This window comes from Plodia interpunctella, chromosome 25 (genome assembly GCF_027563975.2).
Source record: "Plodia interpunctella isolate USDA-ARS_2022_Savannah chromosome 25, ilPloInte3.2, whole genome shotgun sequence".
Classification (NCBI taxonomy): Eukaryota; Metazoa; Arthropoda; class Insecta; order Lepidoptera; family Pyralidae; genus Plodia; species Plodia interpunctella.
In genome coordinates, this window is record NC_071318.1 from 5,011,795 (window position 1) to 5,029,563 (window position 17,769).

Genomic DNA, 17,769 nt, shown 5'->3' on the forward strand with positions numbered 1-17,769 from the left:
AGACAAGATAAGGTTATAGACAATTTAAATTATCAGCTTGTAAGAAGTGACGTTTCAAATGGAAAATAATAGACAAATGAAACAAATATTAAATCTAAGTATTAGTTTAATTACAACATCACCCTTGGCATTAAGATTGGTTATTTATTTCTAAATGCAAATATTGTGTATAGAGAACGAATGATTGAATGAAATTTTCCGGGACACCACAGACCGCTGTCCGTTGATGATTTGCCAATTTTCCCGCGGTTTTATAGTTTACGTTCACAATACTTTGCGGATTTTAAATAATGTTACAACTGGTTACAATACATTTAGTAGATACAATTAAATACATTTTAAACTGTATGATACATATGTCATATCATAGAAAATACGTTCGCGATTTTTCTACAGAAATTTTTGACACATTCCAGATTCAAACATTTCCCGCCGAGAACCATTGACAATCACCATAAATAATTTCAAATGATTTAAAAATACGTTTTAACAAAAAATCAATCTTTCGCATTTCTTCGCATCACGGCGATGAAGATATTTTGATCTTGTGAATTCAAGTTTAACTCTTCTCAGACCACGTTATACCTCGCTCTGGGCACAAAAGGCACAGGATTTGCGTCTGGACTGAGAAGAAGTCGAACATTAACATTGGCCCTTCGCCATCTGTTCCACATCACGTAATGGTCTTTCCACAGTAAGTACACAGTGACTGAATAGCCGCACAGCACTATAGCCATGAAGAAATCCATTGCTGTTTCCGTGATGCGATGCGATATACCTGTGGAAAGGCATTCGGTTGAGAAAATTTAAAAAGGTAGGTGAGATAACAATAAAATATCGTGCAAAGTTTCACACACCAAACTCATTTGTATTTTAATATATTTAAGTATAGGCACCTATAAGGATTTTGCAATCATACGGCATATCCTATCTGTATAAAAAAGTTAACGCTTTTAACACTCAGTTAATAAGATAGGTACGTTAACTAAGTCACATCTAAACGAATACTATACAAGGAGAAATATTTTGTATTCATCATTGTATGAAGATGTGTTAATCTAATTTAGATTATATAAATAGGTATAAGGTATAATACCATCCGGATTGGAACAGATGTTAAATCGATATAAAGAAACTCAGACGAAAATAATTCTCTTATTCTTAACAACCATCTCTTTATTTAGGAGAGAAAGATGCGAGAAAAGATGTCAAATTATATTTTACCATTTCCATGAATAGCGCAAACCAATACAGTCTGATACACATTACACACTCGAATAATGGATCCTTGCGCGAATGATGAAAAAGAAATTGAATTGTCAAAATTTCCACAGCCATCGAGAAATGGAAAAATTGTGTTTCATTAGATTAAGCGGAGTTGATTGATATGTCTGCTGGGACAAAAATGATGACGCATCTCGAGTGTGGATATATGAAAAAATAGGTTTTTTTTCTTCTGTTTGTGATATGGTGTTGCATTAAGTTAAAAGATGTAATGCTGTATAACGAAGAAGACATTATTGCAAAATATAGACGTAGGTATAACATTGATGGAGTGTTTCATAAGAGTTAAGTATGAATTCCAAATTAATAATTTAGTAATATTTTAATTTATTATTTTAGTTTTAATTTTTAATTTTAACTTATAGTACATATGTTGTACGTATAAAAAGTTAAATTATAATTAAAATAAACAATTATTTAAAAAAAAAAACAAAATTGTAAGTTACGATTCTCGAACAAAGATTTTGCAAATAGGCAGGTGTACATCCGAAAAAAAAAATGTTTAATTTATTCATCGCGGGAACTCGGACGGGGAAGACAGTTCGATTGATTTTTTTTTCAATTAACAAAGAACATTTTTGTCAAATAACAAAGAAAAGTGTCAGCTTGTGTGTGTCTTAGTAGGTACTAATTATTTATATACCTACATGAACTTTCGTAGGTATATACACTGAACATATCCTTATCCTATATATAATATATTTATTTATTTATTTATTATATTTATTATCCTTAGGTAAAAAAAGTCCTCAGCCGCTTCTGTCTGCACGCGATATACTCAAAACTACTGCTCGGTTTTTTATGCGATTTTCAATAATACATATTGTTATTCCCGAGGAAGACTTAGGTGTATAATTTATTATATTTTTACCCGAACGAAGCCAAGACGGGCCACTAGTGTACCTACTTATAATTTAAATCGATTTATATAAAAAACATGATTCTTAAGCTCAACCCACATGAACGTAACACGCTTCAAGGTTAATTAACCATTGTGTCAAGAGTATTTTGAGTCCAAAGAGCGATTACAACCCCACATCCAAGTTTGCGTGGTCGTAACCATATGCCATTCTGAGATACAGACAAACACACATACATCTGTCGACATTATATAGCATTCATCAAGAGTAATTTTGAAACTCCCAACATCTTTATGTCGGTGATTGAAGTTTTGTCGTAAACAAACAGGGAATATAAAATCACAAGACAAAATTCTACGCGAGTTTATTTGAGTTTGGGAAATGATACGGCCATTAAGCTTTATGGTTCGAAAGTTAAAGTTTTTGAAATAAGCATACGTGCATATGGCCAGTGCGAAGAAAATAGAATAAAATAAATAAAAATAAAAATAGGACAATCTCATGGGTAATGTTGTCATACGTTATTCATAGAAAAGTTAAAGCATCCTATATCGTACTAATATTATAAATGCGAAAGTTTGTGATGATGAAGAAATGTATGTATGTTTGTTACTCTTTTACCTACGCCAAATCTACTGGACTAATTGTTAGGAAATTTGAAACACGGGTGAAATATAACCTGGAACACATTAGGCTACTTTTTATCTCGAAATTCCCACGAGGGCGAAGCTCCGGGGCGCAGCTAGTATACTATATGCTAAAATATGTTTTGTCACTTTAAAATATTTGAAATTGTCAGAAAGAGACAAAACCTGCTTTAGCTTAAAGCATGTTTTATCTTTTTTAATAATAAAAAAGATAAATGTATAATTGCATTAACATAATGAAACACAATTATCAAATGTCACTTTGATTTGTTACTTTCCAACTAGGAAACAACTTTTTCCTAATGTCAACAAAAAATGGGGTTTGTATGACAGTGAAATGTGACGTCGAGTGGTGTGTTTTTGGCATGGAATTAGTAGGTACTTCGAAGTAGTTACTAAATCCATGGTTTTTGGTGGGAAAAGTTTTGTAAACTGCCTATAAAATATGCTGTCTGTCACCCAGGACATCATTATTTGTATATTAGTTATATAATACGTGCGTATATAATGTAAATATCTTATCAAAAAGAAAAACATATTACCCATTTCATAGCTGCACCTGGAGTCGGGATCTATGTGTAAATAAACTATATCAAAAATATCTAGTTGTCTAGTCTATGGCAACAACAACAATACAATAAAATACTTATATACTTGAATAGTTAGTAACAAAAAGTATATAAAATATACTAATACTAAAATATTGCATTTTTTTTGAAAAATATTCAACAAACTAAAAAACAGTAGAGCTAGTATGAATATTTGCAAGTTATTGTAACGACAACATCATATAATTGGAAAATTAATAGTTCCTTTTACAATAGACGCGATGTTGATTTTCCATTTAAATTTTGTCAACATTCATGAAATTGTAGAAATATGAACGCAGCTACAAACAACCATAAACATAAGTGTTGGAACGCATTCCTTGTCACTATTAAAAAAATATATAACTACGCCATTTTATCGTTTTGCAAAGCTCGGTATTTTATTTCAAGTTTAGCTCGCATTTCCACCTTAATCTATCAGTTTTATTAGAAATATTCATAACAAGCGGCAAGTCCCGGCTTCTCTCGGGTCAAACTACAACAAATTATACACCTAAACCTTCCTCAGGAATCACATTATTTATTTTAAAAACCCGTATCACAATCCGTTGCGTAAGGATCTAAGGATACAGATATCAGGAAGAGATTTACTTTTATACTACATACATACATATGTAGTGAAGTGATGATAGTTATATTCACAAAACTCGTGCTAGCACCACAGGCCCGCTCATGCAGTAGTAATCATGATTACATATATATAGACAAGGATAATCACATGATTGGCGATCGAAATTGAAAAAAAAAATGAAGTATTTTTCCTGTTAAATTTATTCAACAGCAGCGACGCTTTTACCGGAATATATGCATGAGTTTCTTGCCTTGTGCCTTTAACGTATTTGCCTCTAAATTGTTGTCAAAGACAATACAGATTAAAAGCGAACTAAATATTTAAAATCTTCCAGATACTGACAGGAATACTTACTAAAAAAAAATAAAAATAATTAAAAAATAAAACACACCTTCCTCTTTTCTACTTGCGTCAAGCTTACCAAATTTGTTGCCTTCGATAACAAAGTATTGAGTGCCAACGATGCATACCGCCAGTAGGCCTGCTGTTACAGTGGATAGGAGCCAGAAAATCAGGCAGTCCGACTGAAAACAGAAAACAAATCCAATAACAACACACACAAAGTTGAAATTCCAATGCGGCAGGCGAAATAAAAATTCGCAAGTATTAAACATGAATTCTGATGAACGTTATTACGCCATTTCAAGACTACACATGGGCCCGTTAACTTGATAATACACATTCCGTTTTACTGTATTCATAAAGCGAAATCTCTTTGTTTTAAATAAGTGTAAACCAGCCTAGCGAAATTGGACTTGCGAGAGACAGACGGACAGAGCTATTTTTCGTCTGGATTTTCTGAAATATAAAGATTTGTATTATTCATTTCATAGATGACGCATTATCGTATGTTTATTTAAACTTTATTGCTAACTTAAAAAGTGAGTTATTAGAGGACTATTAAGATTCATTTTAAAAAAACGCGCCTTTCTAAATGTCATGTCACTCATTGTTAGCATCTTGTTATAGATTTTCCCGCCCTTTTCCTACTCAGTGATATTACGATACGGAATGTTGGGCGTTGGACCTATTTTCATAAAATAAATAATTCTTATAAAAGTAAACTGCCTTCAATTATTCAAATTTTAATATGGACTTAATGCCGTGGCATTCTTTGCCATTCAAACCTTGGAACCGAACAGACAAAAGCGAAAATGGCTTTCTTCACTTGGCTTCAATTGACGACAAAAAATTATTTGTAGCCAAGTCTACTGATCCAAAGCGACGCTGGAGAAGAAACGGCGCAACTAAGAACGAAGAATTTTCCACAATCCGTAAGCGCAACAAACTTCTTCCTTTTCTTCGTGAAATAAAACAAAAGTTGGGCCTTTAAAAACTAAGTGGAGCAATGTACATTAACTGAAACGTCATAATGAATATGTAATGTTACACGTCAAGTTTAATTTAATTAGAAAGTGCACAACCTAGTAAGAATATAGAACATATTTGGTTTTTACCAGCTATGAAGAATTTGTATAGCCAATAATGAAGAAATTTCAAAGATGCATCACAAAGTGAGCTAATAATTATTTTTCGAAGTTCTATCTAAATTCTTAGGATTTCTCAATCGAAAAAGGTCGATCGATCAAACTTTTTCGATTGAATATCTTTGAAAACTTGTGAAGAATAATAATTGGGGGGAAAAATATGATTCGACCGTGAATTTTTATCGACTGCACGAGAATCGGGCTTCAGTTCATCGCCCTACCAAATATTTGTAACAGGATTTCTTAGATAAATGAAGTCATAGTCGTTGGATATCTTCCAAAATACGTTTCAGCTTTTACTAGCTAAAGTAAGTACATAGAAAAACTAGGTATGTCCGTTCTTATTTATATTTATTAATACACCACTAAGACTTGTAACACGGTCAATTCGGAATAATAATTAATTGAAATCGGTAAAGTAAATATCAGATTCACTGTAATTGAAAATTAAAATTCGTATCGAATCGTGATTACTGCTGTAATTTATCGCTGTTGCCCATTAAATTTACAAATTTATTTGACCAATATGACATTTTCAATATTGCCAGTTTCGGGCCCAAATGGTTTAAATACTTCTAAACTATGTTCTATAATATGTCGAATTATCTTCAAGTCGCATACGCGTAATTACGTCGTGTTGGAATTTCATCGTTGCTCTCATACTTATATAGCCTGAAATTACATACACATAAATAAATAAGTATATTTACTTGTATTTAGAAGTTTTGATAGACCACAATTTGTATCCAGTGAAGGAAAACATCGTGAGGAAATCTGCAATCAGGTTGATGATTTATCAGCTAATGTGCTATGATAGTTATACTATTAATTTTTGGCATATCGTGTAAAAAAGGAAAACGAGTGGACGCAATGGCGTCATATGTTTATATATCATGGTTGCCGCCCTATTACTTGTCTTGCAGTCCAATACCACTTCAAATTTTCTTGTTGAGAATATAGCTTGCACAGTATTACATACTCGTATTAACACAAGTCCTAGAGAGATTAGATTTAATACGAGTATGCGCGTCCCCGGGATTACATTGTCTATGACGTGACTGAATCAATAACGCTTCGTGCTTAATTATATTAATTATATCCGATTTATGTTTGACAGCGATTAATTTTGTGCTAACATTCATATATAGGTATATACTTAATATTGCCAGGGGCTTCGCTTCCGCGGGAATTTTGGGATAAAATATAGTCTATAGCAATTTTGGATAATGTGTATCTTTCTAATGGTGAATTTTTGAAATCGGTACGGTATTTCATTACCCGTCTCAAACATACAAACTCACAAACGCGTACTTCTTTGTAATAGTATAGAATTGTCCTGAGGGCTTACTATCATTTCTTAATGAGATCCAGTTTACGACCTAAACTGATCTGCATCGCAAATTCGTACCATTAAGTTAATTACTATGTAATGCAATTGTCAAAACATATAATGTGCTAGCTGCTTCTACCGCACATGTAAATTGTAAAAGCCAAATAAGGGAAAGGGCTATAAACTGCAGATTCTTCCTATAGTTGATAGGCTAGTATCCTATCACTACTTTTATTTCCGTAATGATATTTTTGTAAAAGATTATGTGACACATATGTTTTAACATCTTTTCACAGCCAATGGAAAGCAAGTATTATGGAAAGTCGTGTGTATCTGTATGTTCTTCTTATTTGAATATGGTAACCATAATTATAAGCTCAACAGAATTCAAGCCAGCTCTTTAAATGTAGTCTTATCCTGATCAAGTCTGCGGATAATTTTCGACTGTTTTGACTCCCAGGAGTACCTATTTCGTTCACCGTCATTATCCTCATTCAAATTTCCACACAGACAAGGGTTTTTTTTTACTATCCTAATTTATAAAGAACAATCCGTGTTGGGTGTAGTTTAAAATATTATCAATATTTCCTTTTTTAAGTTTTCAGAATAGTTCTTTAATTTGAAGGACGATGACGAAATCAAAATGCTTAAAAATTCACCATCGACCGTCCACTCTTTGATGTTTTTGATCCAAGACATCTTGCATTCAAGACATCATCCCAACGTAGTAATTTGACGGAGATTGTACTGGGAGCTCCTCAATATAACCAAGTAAATGGGATATGGATGGAAACGGTATAAGATATATGATAGTGTCATAGGCCAGGACATGTGACTGATTCGCGCAAACAATTTATAATCTGTGAACCCGTGTCCAAAATAGATCGCCAGCGCTCTCAGGCTGGTATAATATTTCATCATCTACCTACTTTGACCGCAAGGTAAGGGCCTGTCCACACGATCCTTTGCTACAAGTCGCTTGTACAGACTGTGTGACAGTAATTTGATAAAGCTAACGTGAGAAATAGGAATTTGGTACTTATGCGCGAAAGCCACTTGATACGGATAAATAGTTGTTATTACTTAATGAAAAACGTCACACGCGCGTTGTCTACTTTGTGGCTTAGGGTCTTTTTGCTACAGCTATTGATGATTACATAATGTATTATCTCTTTCTCATTTCTACATATTTTTCGTTGCATTCAGGGCTGTGACACCGCGAAGCCCGAGCGTAATAAATAACCTTAAAATATGAATCTCCTGTAATTTTAAGCCGACCGCCTGTGTGACGTCAACGCTTTTTAGAAATGTTATTATTGTCTATCTGTCAAGGCTATGTCCCTTGGTCGCACAACATCCACAAGAGGATATGGAATGGTCCTAATCTAGGGCGGAACCATCTCGAAGACACTTTCACCTTTCACTTGTTAATGTTGTCCTAGCCTTTATATAGTAACCAAGATTACTGGAATAAATGACTATTATGTTATATTTTATTATTTATTAATTTATCGCACCAAATCGCCCCGTGTGCACAATTCACAATATCAGCGGCTTCAAAGATGGCTGACACGTCATCTGAAGTGATGCGACATGCTCATATTGGATTTGTCCCTTCTGTCAGTCGCGGCATCTTTCACACGTCACTGCTTGTTTGTTATTGGCTTTCAGGATTAGGCGCGTTATGTCTGTCATAGACTAGAGATTCGTTTTGATTTTGTTTTTTTTTTTATTAGTCTGTGATAACGTTGAAGGCTTTTTCCAAGCTTTTTTTTGCACTTGCAAAACCTGAAATTTTACACACACACGTTTAGTTTGGATGACAATGCATTATTATGATATGAATGACCTGATTGTGGACCCAGGAACGTCTCAAAACTTGGTAACCCTTCAACGGTTTACTGCTCATGATTTTTTGGTTGAATGCAATAAGATCTTTGTGACAACAATAAAAGCTTGTGTCAAAAATTTCATTTTTGTAAAAAACTTCTTGTTTATTTATCTCACTTTTGTTGATAAAAATGGAAATAGATATTATTAACAATTTTGTTCGTAATGAAAAACATCAAAAACTGTAGGAATCCGCGATATTTACAATAGCAAGTTATCAGGGGACGCACGTAAATAAACGCGGCTGAAGCCGTGGACAATATAAATATTTCAACAACGGAGTTTTCATAATTCCCACGGACGAGACGAGAAAACATTCATAATATATGGTTAAAATAATACCTTCATAACGCCCTTGTACAGTGAACCCCATAAAAAGTACATTACACGACGATAAATAACCAAAGCAGAGCTCACATCCAGCAAATCCTACTAATCCACAATTTATTCACAGATACAGATGTGCGCAGGTCACAGAGAGAAGGAAATGTTTGTTATACCGGCAACACAATATCGTCGAACTCGGACTGATGTCGATTCCAATGCATGAACATTGCGTAGTATGTATGAGTATTTTATTTGCCGTCAATGAAAAACCAGCAATGAATTCCGAAGTTCGGCGAACTGGACAGATACAGTGTGGAGCCACAAATAGATATAATCTCATCGTATCCCTTGATTTGGATCGTCTTTGTTCTAAACTTAGCCTTGACTGGATGGATGAGATGAGGGTCTTTCCACATGTCTAAAAAAAAGGATTGGAATTCCCAAAATCCCACAATTTAAGGATTTTCAAGGCAAGAGTGAATAGGAATTTTTTGAGGTTATATTGTCCTCATCATTGCTTCCCATCTGGCTAGAATGAGGTAAAAGGCATTCAATTTTTCAATAAAAAAAAAAAACAGTCACACATCTTTATACCTTACGGGATAGACAGAGCCAAGGGTTGCAAAACTCGAAAGCCAAGTTAAGCTGTATGGCGGGCTTATTGGTGAAATTAAGATTAATTAGTGACAGGTTGTTAGCTCATCGCCTATGAGTTAGGACATAAAATAGGCTTAAAAGTGGCAATGTATACTATTATTATAAAGAGGTGAGCGTTTGTAAGTTTTATATGTTTGAGGCGGGTAATCTTCGTAACTACCGAAGCGATTTCAAAAATTCTTTCACCATTAGATAGGTACATTATCCGACATTGCTATAGGCTATGTTTTATCTTAAAATTCCCATAGGAGCGAAGCCCCGGGCAACACTTATTAAACCATATTAGCAACATTTTATTTCTCTGTTCCGTGGTAGTTGTGACGTATGCATATATCTCCGTCTTCCTTTCACCATCACTATAACCGTAGCATAATATATCCCGAAGGCGACATGGGAACGACAATAAACAAACTTTTACGACGCGAACAGCCCTTTAAACGTCGGCCAGCGATTCTGTATCGCCTAAAAATAGTGGTAAAATAGTAGAAAATAGTGGAAAAAAATTTGAAGTGCACAAAATGCGAAGACTGATTGCGAGCGGCGGTTATAAATGGACTGTAAGTTAAGGGCGACGCACACTAGCTTATAAAACGCTTGGATTACAGTGCCGCGTTTAATAAACGGACAGTTATTGAATTGTTTATGTAGCAGTGTATGCCAGATGTAAATATAAAAGAATTTATATGGACAAATCACATAGGTAGAATAAGCACCAAAGTAAGTTCGAGACAATTGTTATGGTATGGTATCCTTACATCCTTACATATTTTTAAAACAAAGTCCACTTCAGCGTCTGTCTGTCTGTCTGTTCGCGATAAACTCATAAACTGAGGCATGAATTTTCATGCGGTTTTCATCAATAGATAGTGTGAATCCAGAGGAAGGTTTAGGTGTATAATTTATTATGTTTTTACCCGAGCGAAGCCGGGACGGGCCGCTAGTACTAACTAAATGGTAGGTTATATATATGTAGGTTATATTGGTCTTTATTTCCCTAGCAAACATTGGTTTAACTAGTATATTATTTATTAGTACATACCATCCAATAGTACATAGTGTATACCTACTAAAATTTCATAATTACACTACATTACAGTACATTCGAGCTGTCACGCACATACAGTTTCAAACTGGGTAATAAAATTGTGTTGTTATGGATGTGACCAATTTCTTAAAAGCCATTCTATTATTCTTTATTATACTGAACTGTAATATTAATTATTATACTGTGCCGTGGTGCAGTAATAGTATCAAACTCAATTAAAGTCAATATTCAACAGTCTCCGAACTTATTCAAACCAAACCACTTCAATATACGAGCGTTTTTCTATCCCAATACGATACCGTCCTTCAGGAGAGAGTACGTGTGAGCCGGGACGCTGAAAATGGCATCCACCTGCAAACGGCGCCTATTACTAGGATATGGGGGAATTGCCTGGCCCCGCTTTGGCGTATATGTAACGATAGTAATAATACTATGCTGCATACGTTCGATTAGAATGGATATTACAATCACATTCAAATCCAAATTCAAATCATTTATTCAGAAATTAGAACTTCACAGGCACTTTTTCTCGTCAATTTTTATATTTATGGTTATTTCTCACAAGCTATAAAGTTCTGGCATTACGGAACGACCAATGTTGAGAAGAAATGCCGAAAGAAACTCATTTGAACAGTGTTGGTCCCTATCATGCCAGAAGGGCTTACCATTATTGTTTCTTACAATGTTTTTCTAATAATATATAAAAGTACATAATGTACATAGTAAAAGGTATGTCAAAACAGGTTATGATTGTGATCAGAGTGCTGATTATACTATTACCTTACATAAAAATATATGAGAAACGAGATGACCAGTTCCACCTTCCCAGGCCAGTCGTCAACTAGCATTTTGTTTATTCATATGTAGATCTTTATTTATTTGTTATATTTTATGACACAATAGCAGATCATTAGGCTGATGCGTGCGTGTCTTGAAGTTTTTAAAGTTTGGAGATTTTATCCAATCTGTTATCAAAACTGTTGATTGAAGGTACAGTGACAACATTCTCATTGATATATAGATTTTTTTATTTAATTTTATTTAATTTGCATTTTATCGTTCGGTAATAGACTGTTCCTTTCAGGAGCATATTTTCTTATTTTATATATGCCCTATTTTATTTATGTCTTAGCTGAAGCTTTGAAATTACGTCATACTCGTATAACTTACCGAAGGGAAAACATTCCGAATTTCGACAGTTCAATATTTCGACGTGTGAGATCGTGTCGAAATAATTATTAAGGATGAAGTCTTTATTGCACATAAAAAATACATATCGCATACATACCTAACGTAATGTTGTTAAATGGTGCTTTTAATTTTTTAAGTTTTTATTTATTTATGTGTCTTAATATACCCAATATCTTTACCTGCAAATGGCTCCTATTCCGAGGATTTCCGAACCACAACCTCAGAGCTTGCAGGACTGTGTACCGTGGTGTTCTTATGGCTGGATAACTGGAAATAATTGGTCTGCATGAGGTTTTGTTATACTGTTTTTTAAGACTACCAACCCAATACCAATTAATGTCGATTAACCAGTGACTGTATCAGACGTCTACAAGCAGTTTGTAAGAAAAGTTATTGTCGTACGATTCAGAGTGGGTTGTACAGTCAACAACACATCAACCTACCCAAATTCGTTGCAAACTCATCTCTATTACCGCGCCATAGAGGTTCATGTAGGGTAACTTGATGTCCTGTTGACTGTACCAGTCAAATTTGATGTTGGTTTTAACCTGCACAAAGAAACGCATTTAGTCTAAACGTCGGTGGCGCGCAGGTTAAAGTCTGCGTCAAAGTGACTGGTGCAACTCACCCTAAGACGTTAAAGTCAATATTTTCGTGACAACAATTTAAAATACATAATCCTTACATATTATAAAACAAAGTCTTCTGCTGCGTCTGTCTGTCTGTGTGTTTGCGATAAACACAAAAACTGCACAGATTTTCATGCGGTTTTCACCAATAGATAGTGTGATTTCTGAGGAAGGTTTAGTGTATAATTTATTGTGTACACGAGCGAAGTCCGGACGGGCCACTAATGAAAAATAAACACCACAAAGCTCGTCATAGTCGCTCGCTACGTCGTAGGCACAAGCAACGATTGCTACGACTACTGTAGCAGTGCTACGAAATTCGTAGCACTATGTTCCCGATAGTATAAATGTAGGCTACGGTACATTCGTATAATTAATTTATCCCAATTTCCCAATTCCCTATGCAATTTTTGACAAAGAATTGAATAATTAGGTCCTGTTTCTCCACTTTCTGATAAAATATTATATTATAATCTGACAGATAAAAGTATATATCTGCCTGACGCAATTGGACAGTTAGCTCTATGTATGTGTGTATTTATGTTTGTACTCTAGAAATAAAAATGAAAAATTAATATTTCAGACTGGAAATAAGATACCTATGAAGATAAGGGATAATTTATCCCAAAAATATTAAGCAAAAGGGCTAACGATGATTGGCGGGGTATCTTCGGTAATTAAGTATTTAGGGGATTTTATTAAGAGCTCTTTTTAATTATGTTGATGTTACACTTAACTTTTTTGATGACCTAATATTATTTTCTAATTCTTATTTTTTAATTGTATCCAATGATTAATTTAATTATTTTTTGGATGAAAATTTGGTTATGACCGATTTCTAATGGAGAATTGATAGTAATATTTAAAATGCAAGTTTGTCTGTCACGCTTTTACAACTAAACCGCTGCGGGGATGTATTTAATGAAATTTAGAAAAGATAACATATAACATCAAATACATGGGCAGAGCTGCGCGCGATAGCTAGTTTATCTAAATCAAAATTTGTATTTAGAAATATATTTTACAATCTGACTAGCACCATTGAAGAACATGTTCAGTTTGAAATATTATATTTTTGTTCCAAAAAACCACTTCACTTGAAAACCTAATTAGCTTGAAAATCATATTTGATATGAGCTTTGAGCATTTCCCTGTTCATTCATTCGCGTTCGGGAAAAACTGAAACTATCACTACAAAACTGAAACATCGTAAAATTGAGCAATAACCAGTTATAACTAGTACGAAATGAGCCGGTTAAAACAGGATCGAATTAAAAATGGCCGCCGAAGTTGCGAGTCGCTCGGACGTGCAGCCAAATGGCAATTACTATCCAATGAGGTTTATTAGGGTGTACGAAACATATTACAAACTGTGATTTATATTACGTGCTACAAAAATATAGCATATAAATATGTTATTTGTATTGACAGAAATAATGATATTTTTGTAAATGAGCCTTCTAAATATGCAAATACAAAAGTCTTGTAAAAAATATAAAGACTAAGTTTTATATTTGATTTGTGATTAATGGGTGATGTAATTAGAAGTTATGGTGAAATTATATAACTATTTTGTAAACACAATGAACTAAAATTAAAATATAAGACGTATGTACACATACAAAAATAAATAGACTTTAGTTTTACTACACATTTTTACCGTCCGTGACACTAAAATTTCATTCCAAATTGCAAAAATTTAATCATTTCCGTTTACTCTTTATCTTCTGCTCTGAAATTACCCAGAATTTCCTTATAAATTGATAGAAGCGATCCTTACAAATGCATCTGAGCGTCTCAAGTTTGTATTTATGCGTCCTAATATCTCAGGAATGTGTGAATAGTTCTCTGCGAAATTACAAATGGGAATACTCGAACACTAAGAATTCGTAGCTGAGGGTATGCGTTGTAGCGGTGCTACGACAGCTGCATCGGCTACGAGCGTAGTGCTACGAGTTTTGCAGATTGTTTAATCTTACGTTGTGTATTTTATTTAAATGTTTGCTGCATTTTGCTTTCAAATATATTTTTCAAATGTGCATTTTGTGAAACTTTGAGAAAATTGTTTCCGATGTTTGTATATCTGACCGCTATTTATCAAAATAAAGTGAATAAAATTGTAGATCGTCTTAGATGTCATGACTATGAATAATGGACAAGACGTAGAATAATTGAATATAATCTATCCACTTACTTATCACTGAAATAGTTTTTATTGATGTTATAAAATCAATTTTCTGCTAATTTCTGTATACATTGAATAGTTTGTTCTTTATCTGTGGACGTCCAATCAATAGGACCTTATGGCGCCCGGCACTTACTCCATTATTGTCGTTGCCGTTCTATGCATGGAGAGTAAGGATTTTACCTGAATCCACAGAGCTCACAATGATTCCTGCCGACTTGGTTCAACCAGCGCTCTAGACAGCTCAGGTGCACATTAGCCAGGGAGCCTTTGCAGTTACACGGAGAAATTAATCTGAAAACCAAAAAGAGTGCCATCTTTCGAAAAAGGCAAAAAGAGGAATTTTTCTCGAGTCTCGCTAAATGAACCGTAAGGTGGAATTCGAATTAGTGCACACAATTCTTTTTTCTTGTATAACGTATTTCAAATCCTTAATTCACATTCATGACATATGTCGCGTGTGGATTCGCTCGTGGCGTGTGGTTCCGCCCTAAAACATTACACTCCTAACCCTACTGTGGGCGTCGTACGAGGCGACTATGGAAAACATAGGCATAGCTGGCAACAATTGCATTCTCAGAGAAGCTCAGGCAGGCAGCCGGCAATGAAATCATAGCCAATCGTCGGGCTTTGGGCGCGAAGATGACATAGAGATATTAGTAAACTCTTGAAATTTTATACCAATGACATTGAAACTTGAGAAAAAGGCGAGACATCCATTACTTACGATTAATGAATTACTACTTTGGAAAGCAAATGTCAAAACTAAGTTAAGTTCTTACTTAGCGAAGGCGGTTACTAATTGAAATAATCTATTTTTGATGTAGATTAGAATTTAAAATAAAATAATAAAAGTGTTAAAGTTAGAAATTTGTGACTATAAATAATTTGATAAATCACCATTTCTACTAGTCATAATGAAATTGTTTAAGATCTAATAATTACTCTTTCACTAGACAATAAATTGAATAGTAATCAATTAAATTTATATTTGTATTTTCTTTTGTAGGATTTCTGGAAACAAAGCGATATGATACAAAAATAATATTTTCCATCTTGACCTTCGTGGGGATCGAATCCTCCAGTATGCATGATGCATTAAACTTCAAGTCTTCCCTAATGACTTCTCTAGCGAAGCTCTGATGACCATTAAACCACAAAGGACATAAAAAAATTACACAACAACTAACCTCTCACGTCCTCTCGTCATACAAATTCTGCAGACATTGGAACCAATACTCGATAGTGAATCCCTCTGCGCCAATCCATATTCTGAACGCTCAGACACACTACCCGACACCTTTTTTTTATTACTCTCTGAACTAACTTTGAGTAATTTGGCATCTATTGGAGCAATGTTTGTCACGATAACCTCATTAGCAACATTTATAATCGACTCGGTTTGCACATTGCAACTACTGTTCGGCACTTCTGGTGTCACTATGGGTTGAACGTTTACTATAGTCGGTGTTTCAGTTAGAACAGTTGCTGGCAAATCTTTGTTAAATTTGAAAAATGTTGCCATAAACTTTTTTAATTCAACAAACGTTGTTACATCATCTTTTTCTGTGTTATCTTTATCTATTGGTATTGTTATTTCATTCATTATAAAAGTTTTGTTGCCTTGACTCGAATGGAAACTTATAGTTTTTAATGCGTTAGCTACATCTATTCTTGTAAAGATTTGGCGTATGTTGTGTTCTGATTTAGACTTTGCGGTTATCGGTATAGTTGGATTCGGGTTATTTGGAATAAAACCTGGTAGTGGAACTGCTCTTGAAGGGCCTGCATCATCCTGATCTGTATGTTTCTCTGTTGTTTCTTCATTTACTTTTACGTCCTTTTCCCCACGAGTTTCTACACTTTTTGTTTCTTCTCCATTCGGTTCTTCAGTAACTTTGTCTTCATCCATTAAAAATAATGAATCATTTGTGTATAAAACAGGAAAGATTGTTCAAATCTTATATGAATGATGTAGTTTTTGACAAATTGATTTTGACTTTTTTCTTGACGTTTTTTGTGACTTTTCTCAATCAAATAACTTTTTATAGTAACCTTTTTGAAGTTCCATTTTTTTTTTCAATTTTAAAATTAGTTGTTTATGGTTTTCCATGCGCATATAGTATATATATATATGATGGTTGGTTAAGAATGCAATTTTGACCATAGATTTCGAAGGGCGCGCGGGCCTGATCTTTGATTTTTATAGATTTAGAAGGGCCTCGTGCGCATTTTGACCTAAAGCTAGAGCGATTAAAAATTGAATCTTTTGTCATTCATGACGTTTCATTCATGAGAGGATACGGAGTGGTCATATTACGGCTTTCTGTAATGTTTCCGCAAAGTAATAATATTTTCATTTGTGATGTAATTTAAATTAGTTGGTATTTTAAAACCAATTAATAGAAAATGTAAAATGCACATTCGAGTTTATTTTCAGTTTGCTTCTTGACAGACCGATATCATTATAAACCAAGACACTCCAATATTTACATAGCGGCTTTATAACTTTGTTATTAATTAGTTTGTATTTGATTAAAGACAAGTTTGAACAGTTACCTAACGATTTAATTACTTCGTACTTTGCGAAGCTTCCCATTGTCTGGTGTGATCTCTCTGGACCCATTTGATTCGATGCTTACCAATTCTATAGAGAATATTTCAAATCTTTGTTTACACTCTCTCTTCTAACGGAGCGTGTTATCTCGTTTCGTCCTCAGTCGCTTGTCTTCTTCTCGTCGTCTTCACTTCGCTCGGTAGTCGGCATCCCTAGTTGTCAGACCATTACACATTCTATTTACACGTCGTATATCATAACGAAGAAGTGCTTTTACAAACACTTTAGCTAAAAATTAAATCATTTCCATAGTAATTTTCGGAGCTACTCAACGGTTTACTAAAATTCTTTTGCTAATATAAAGCTACATTATTCCTGAGTGGTACGGTATATCGTTGGTACGGGAAGGGACCAACACTGTTTGAATGAGTTTCTTTCGGAATTTCTTCTCAGCAGGGGTCGTTTCGAAATGCTAGTAGTTTGTAGCTTTGGTAATCATTT

The 17,769-nt window shown here is 34.2% G+C and overlaps 1 protein-coding gene across 2 annotated transcripts; it reads right to left on the bottom strand.

The window, feature by feature from the left end:
• Nucleotides 1–94: 94 nt before the first annotated feature.
• On the bottom strand, nucleotides 95–16,736 carry LOC128680909 (E3 ubiquitin-protein ligase MARCHF1-like). Of its 2 annotated transcripts, none has more exons than XM_053764391.1 (5): nucleotides 15,902–16,736; nucleotides 14,895–15,005; nucleotides 12,077–12,164; nucleotides 4,392–4,494; nucleotides 95–778 (listed from the first exon to the last, which is right to left on the bottom strand). In XM_053764391.1, the coding sequence occupies exons 1-5, from the start codon at nucleotides 16,621–16,623 to the stop codon at nucleotides 570–572; spliced, it is 1,233 nt and encodes a 410-aa protein (XP_053620366.1). In that variant the 5' UTR covers nucleotides 16,624–16,736; the 3' UTR covers nucleotides 95–569. The 2 variants fall into 2 exon arrangements, with proteins under 2 accessions (XP_053620366.1, XP_053620365.1); XM_053764390.1 differs by having other exon boundaries at nucleotides 4,362–4,494.
• Nucleotides 16,737–17,769: the final 1,033 nt, after the last annotated feature.

What these genes read in the sequence shown, in the direction of transcription:
- LOC128680909 (XM_053764390.1), bottom strand. Translation starts at nt 16,623, where the DNA reads ATGGATGAAGACAAAGTTACTGAAGAACCGAATGGAGAAGAAACAAAA. An exon ending in ATGACGAGAGGACGTGAGAG is followed by an intron (nt 15,006 to 15,901) that starts GTTAGTTGTTGT and finishes TTTGGTTTTCAG; the next exon opens with ATTAATTTCTCCGTGTAACT. An exon ending in CGCAAGTAGAAAAGAGGAAG is followed by an intron (nt 779 to 4,361) that starts GTGTGTTTTATT and finishes GCCTTTCCACAG; the next exon opens with GTATATCGCATCGCATCACG.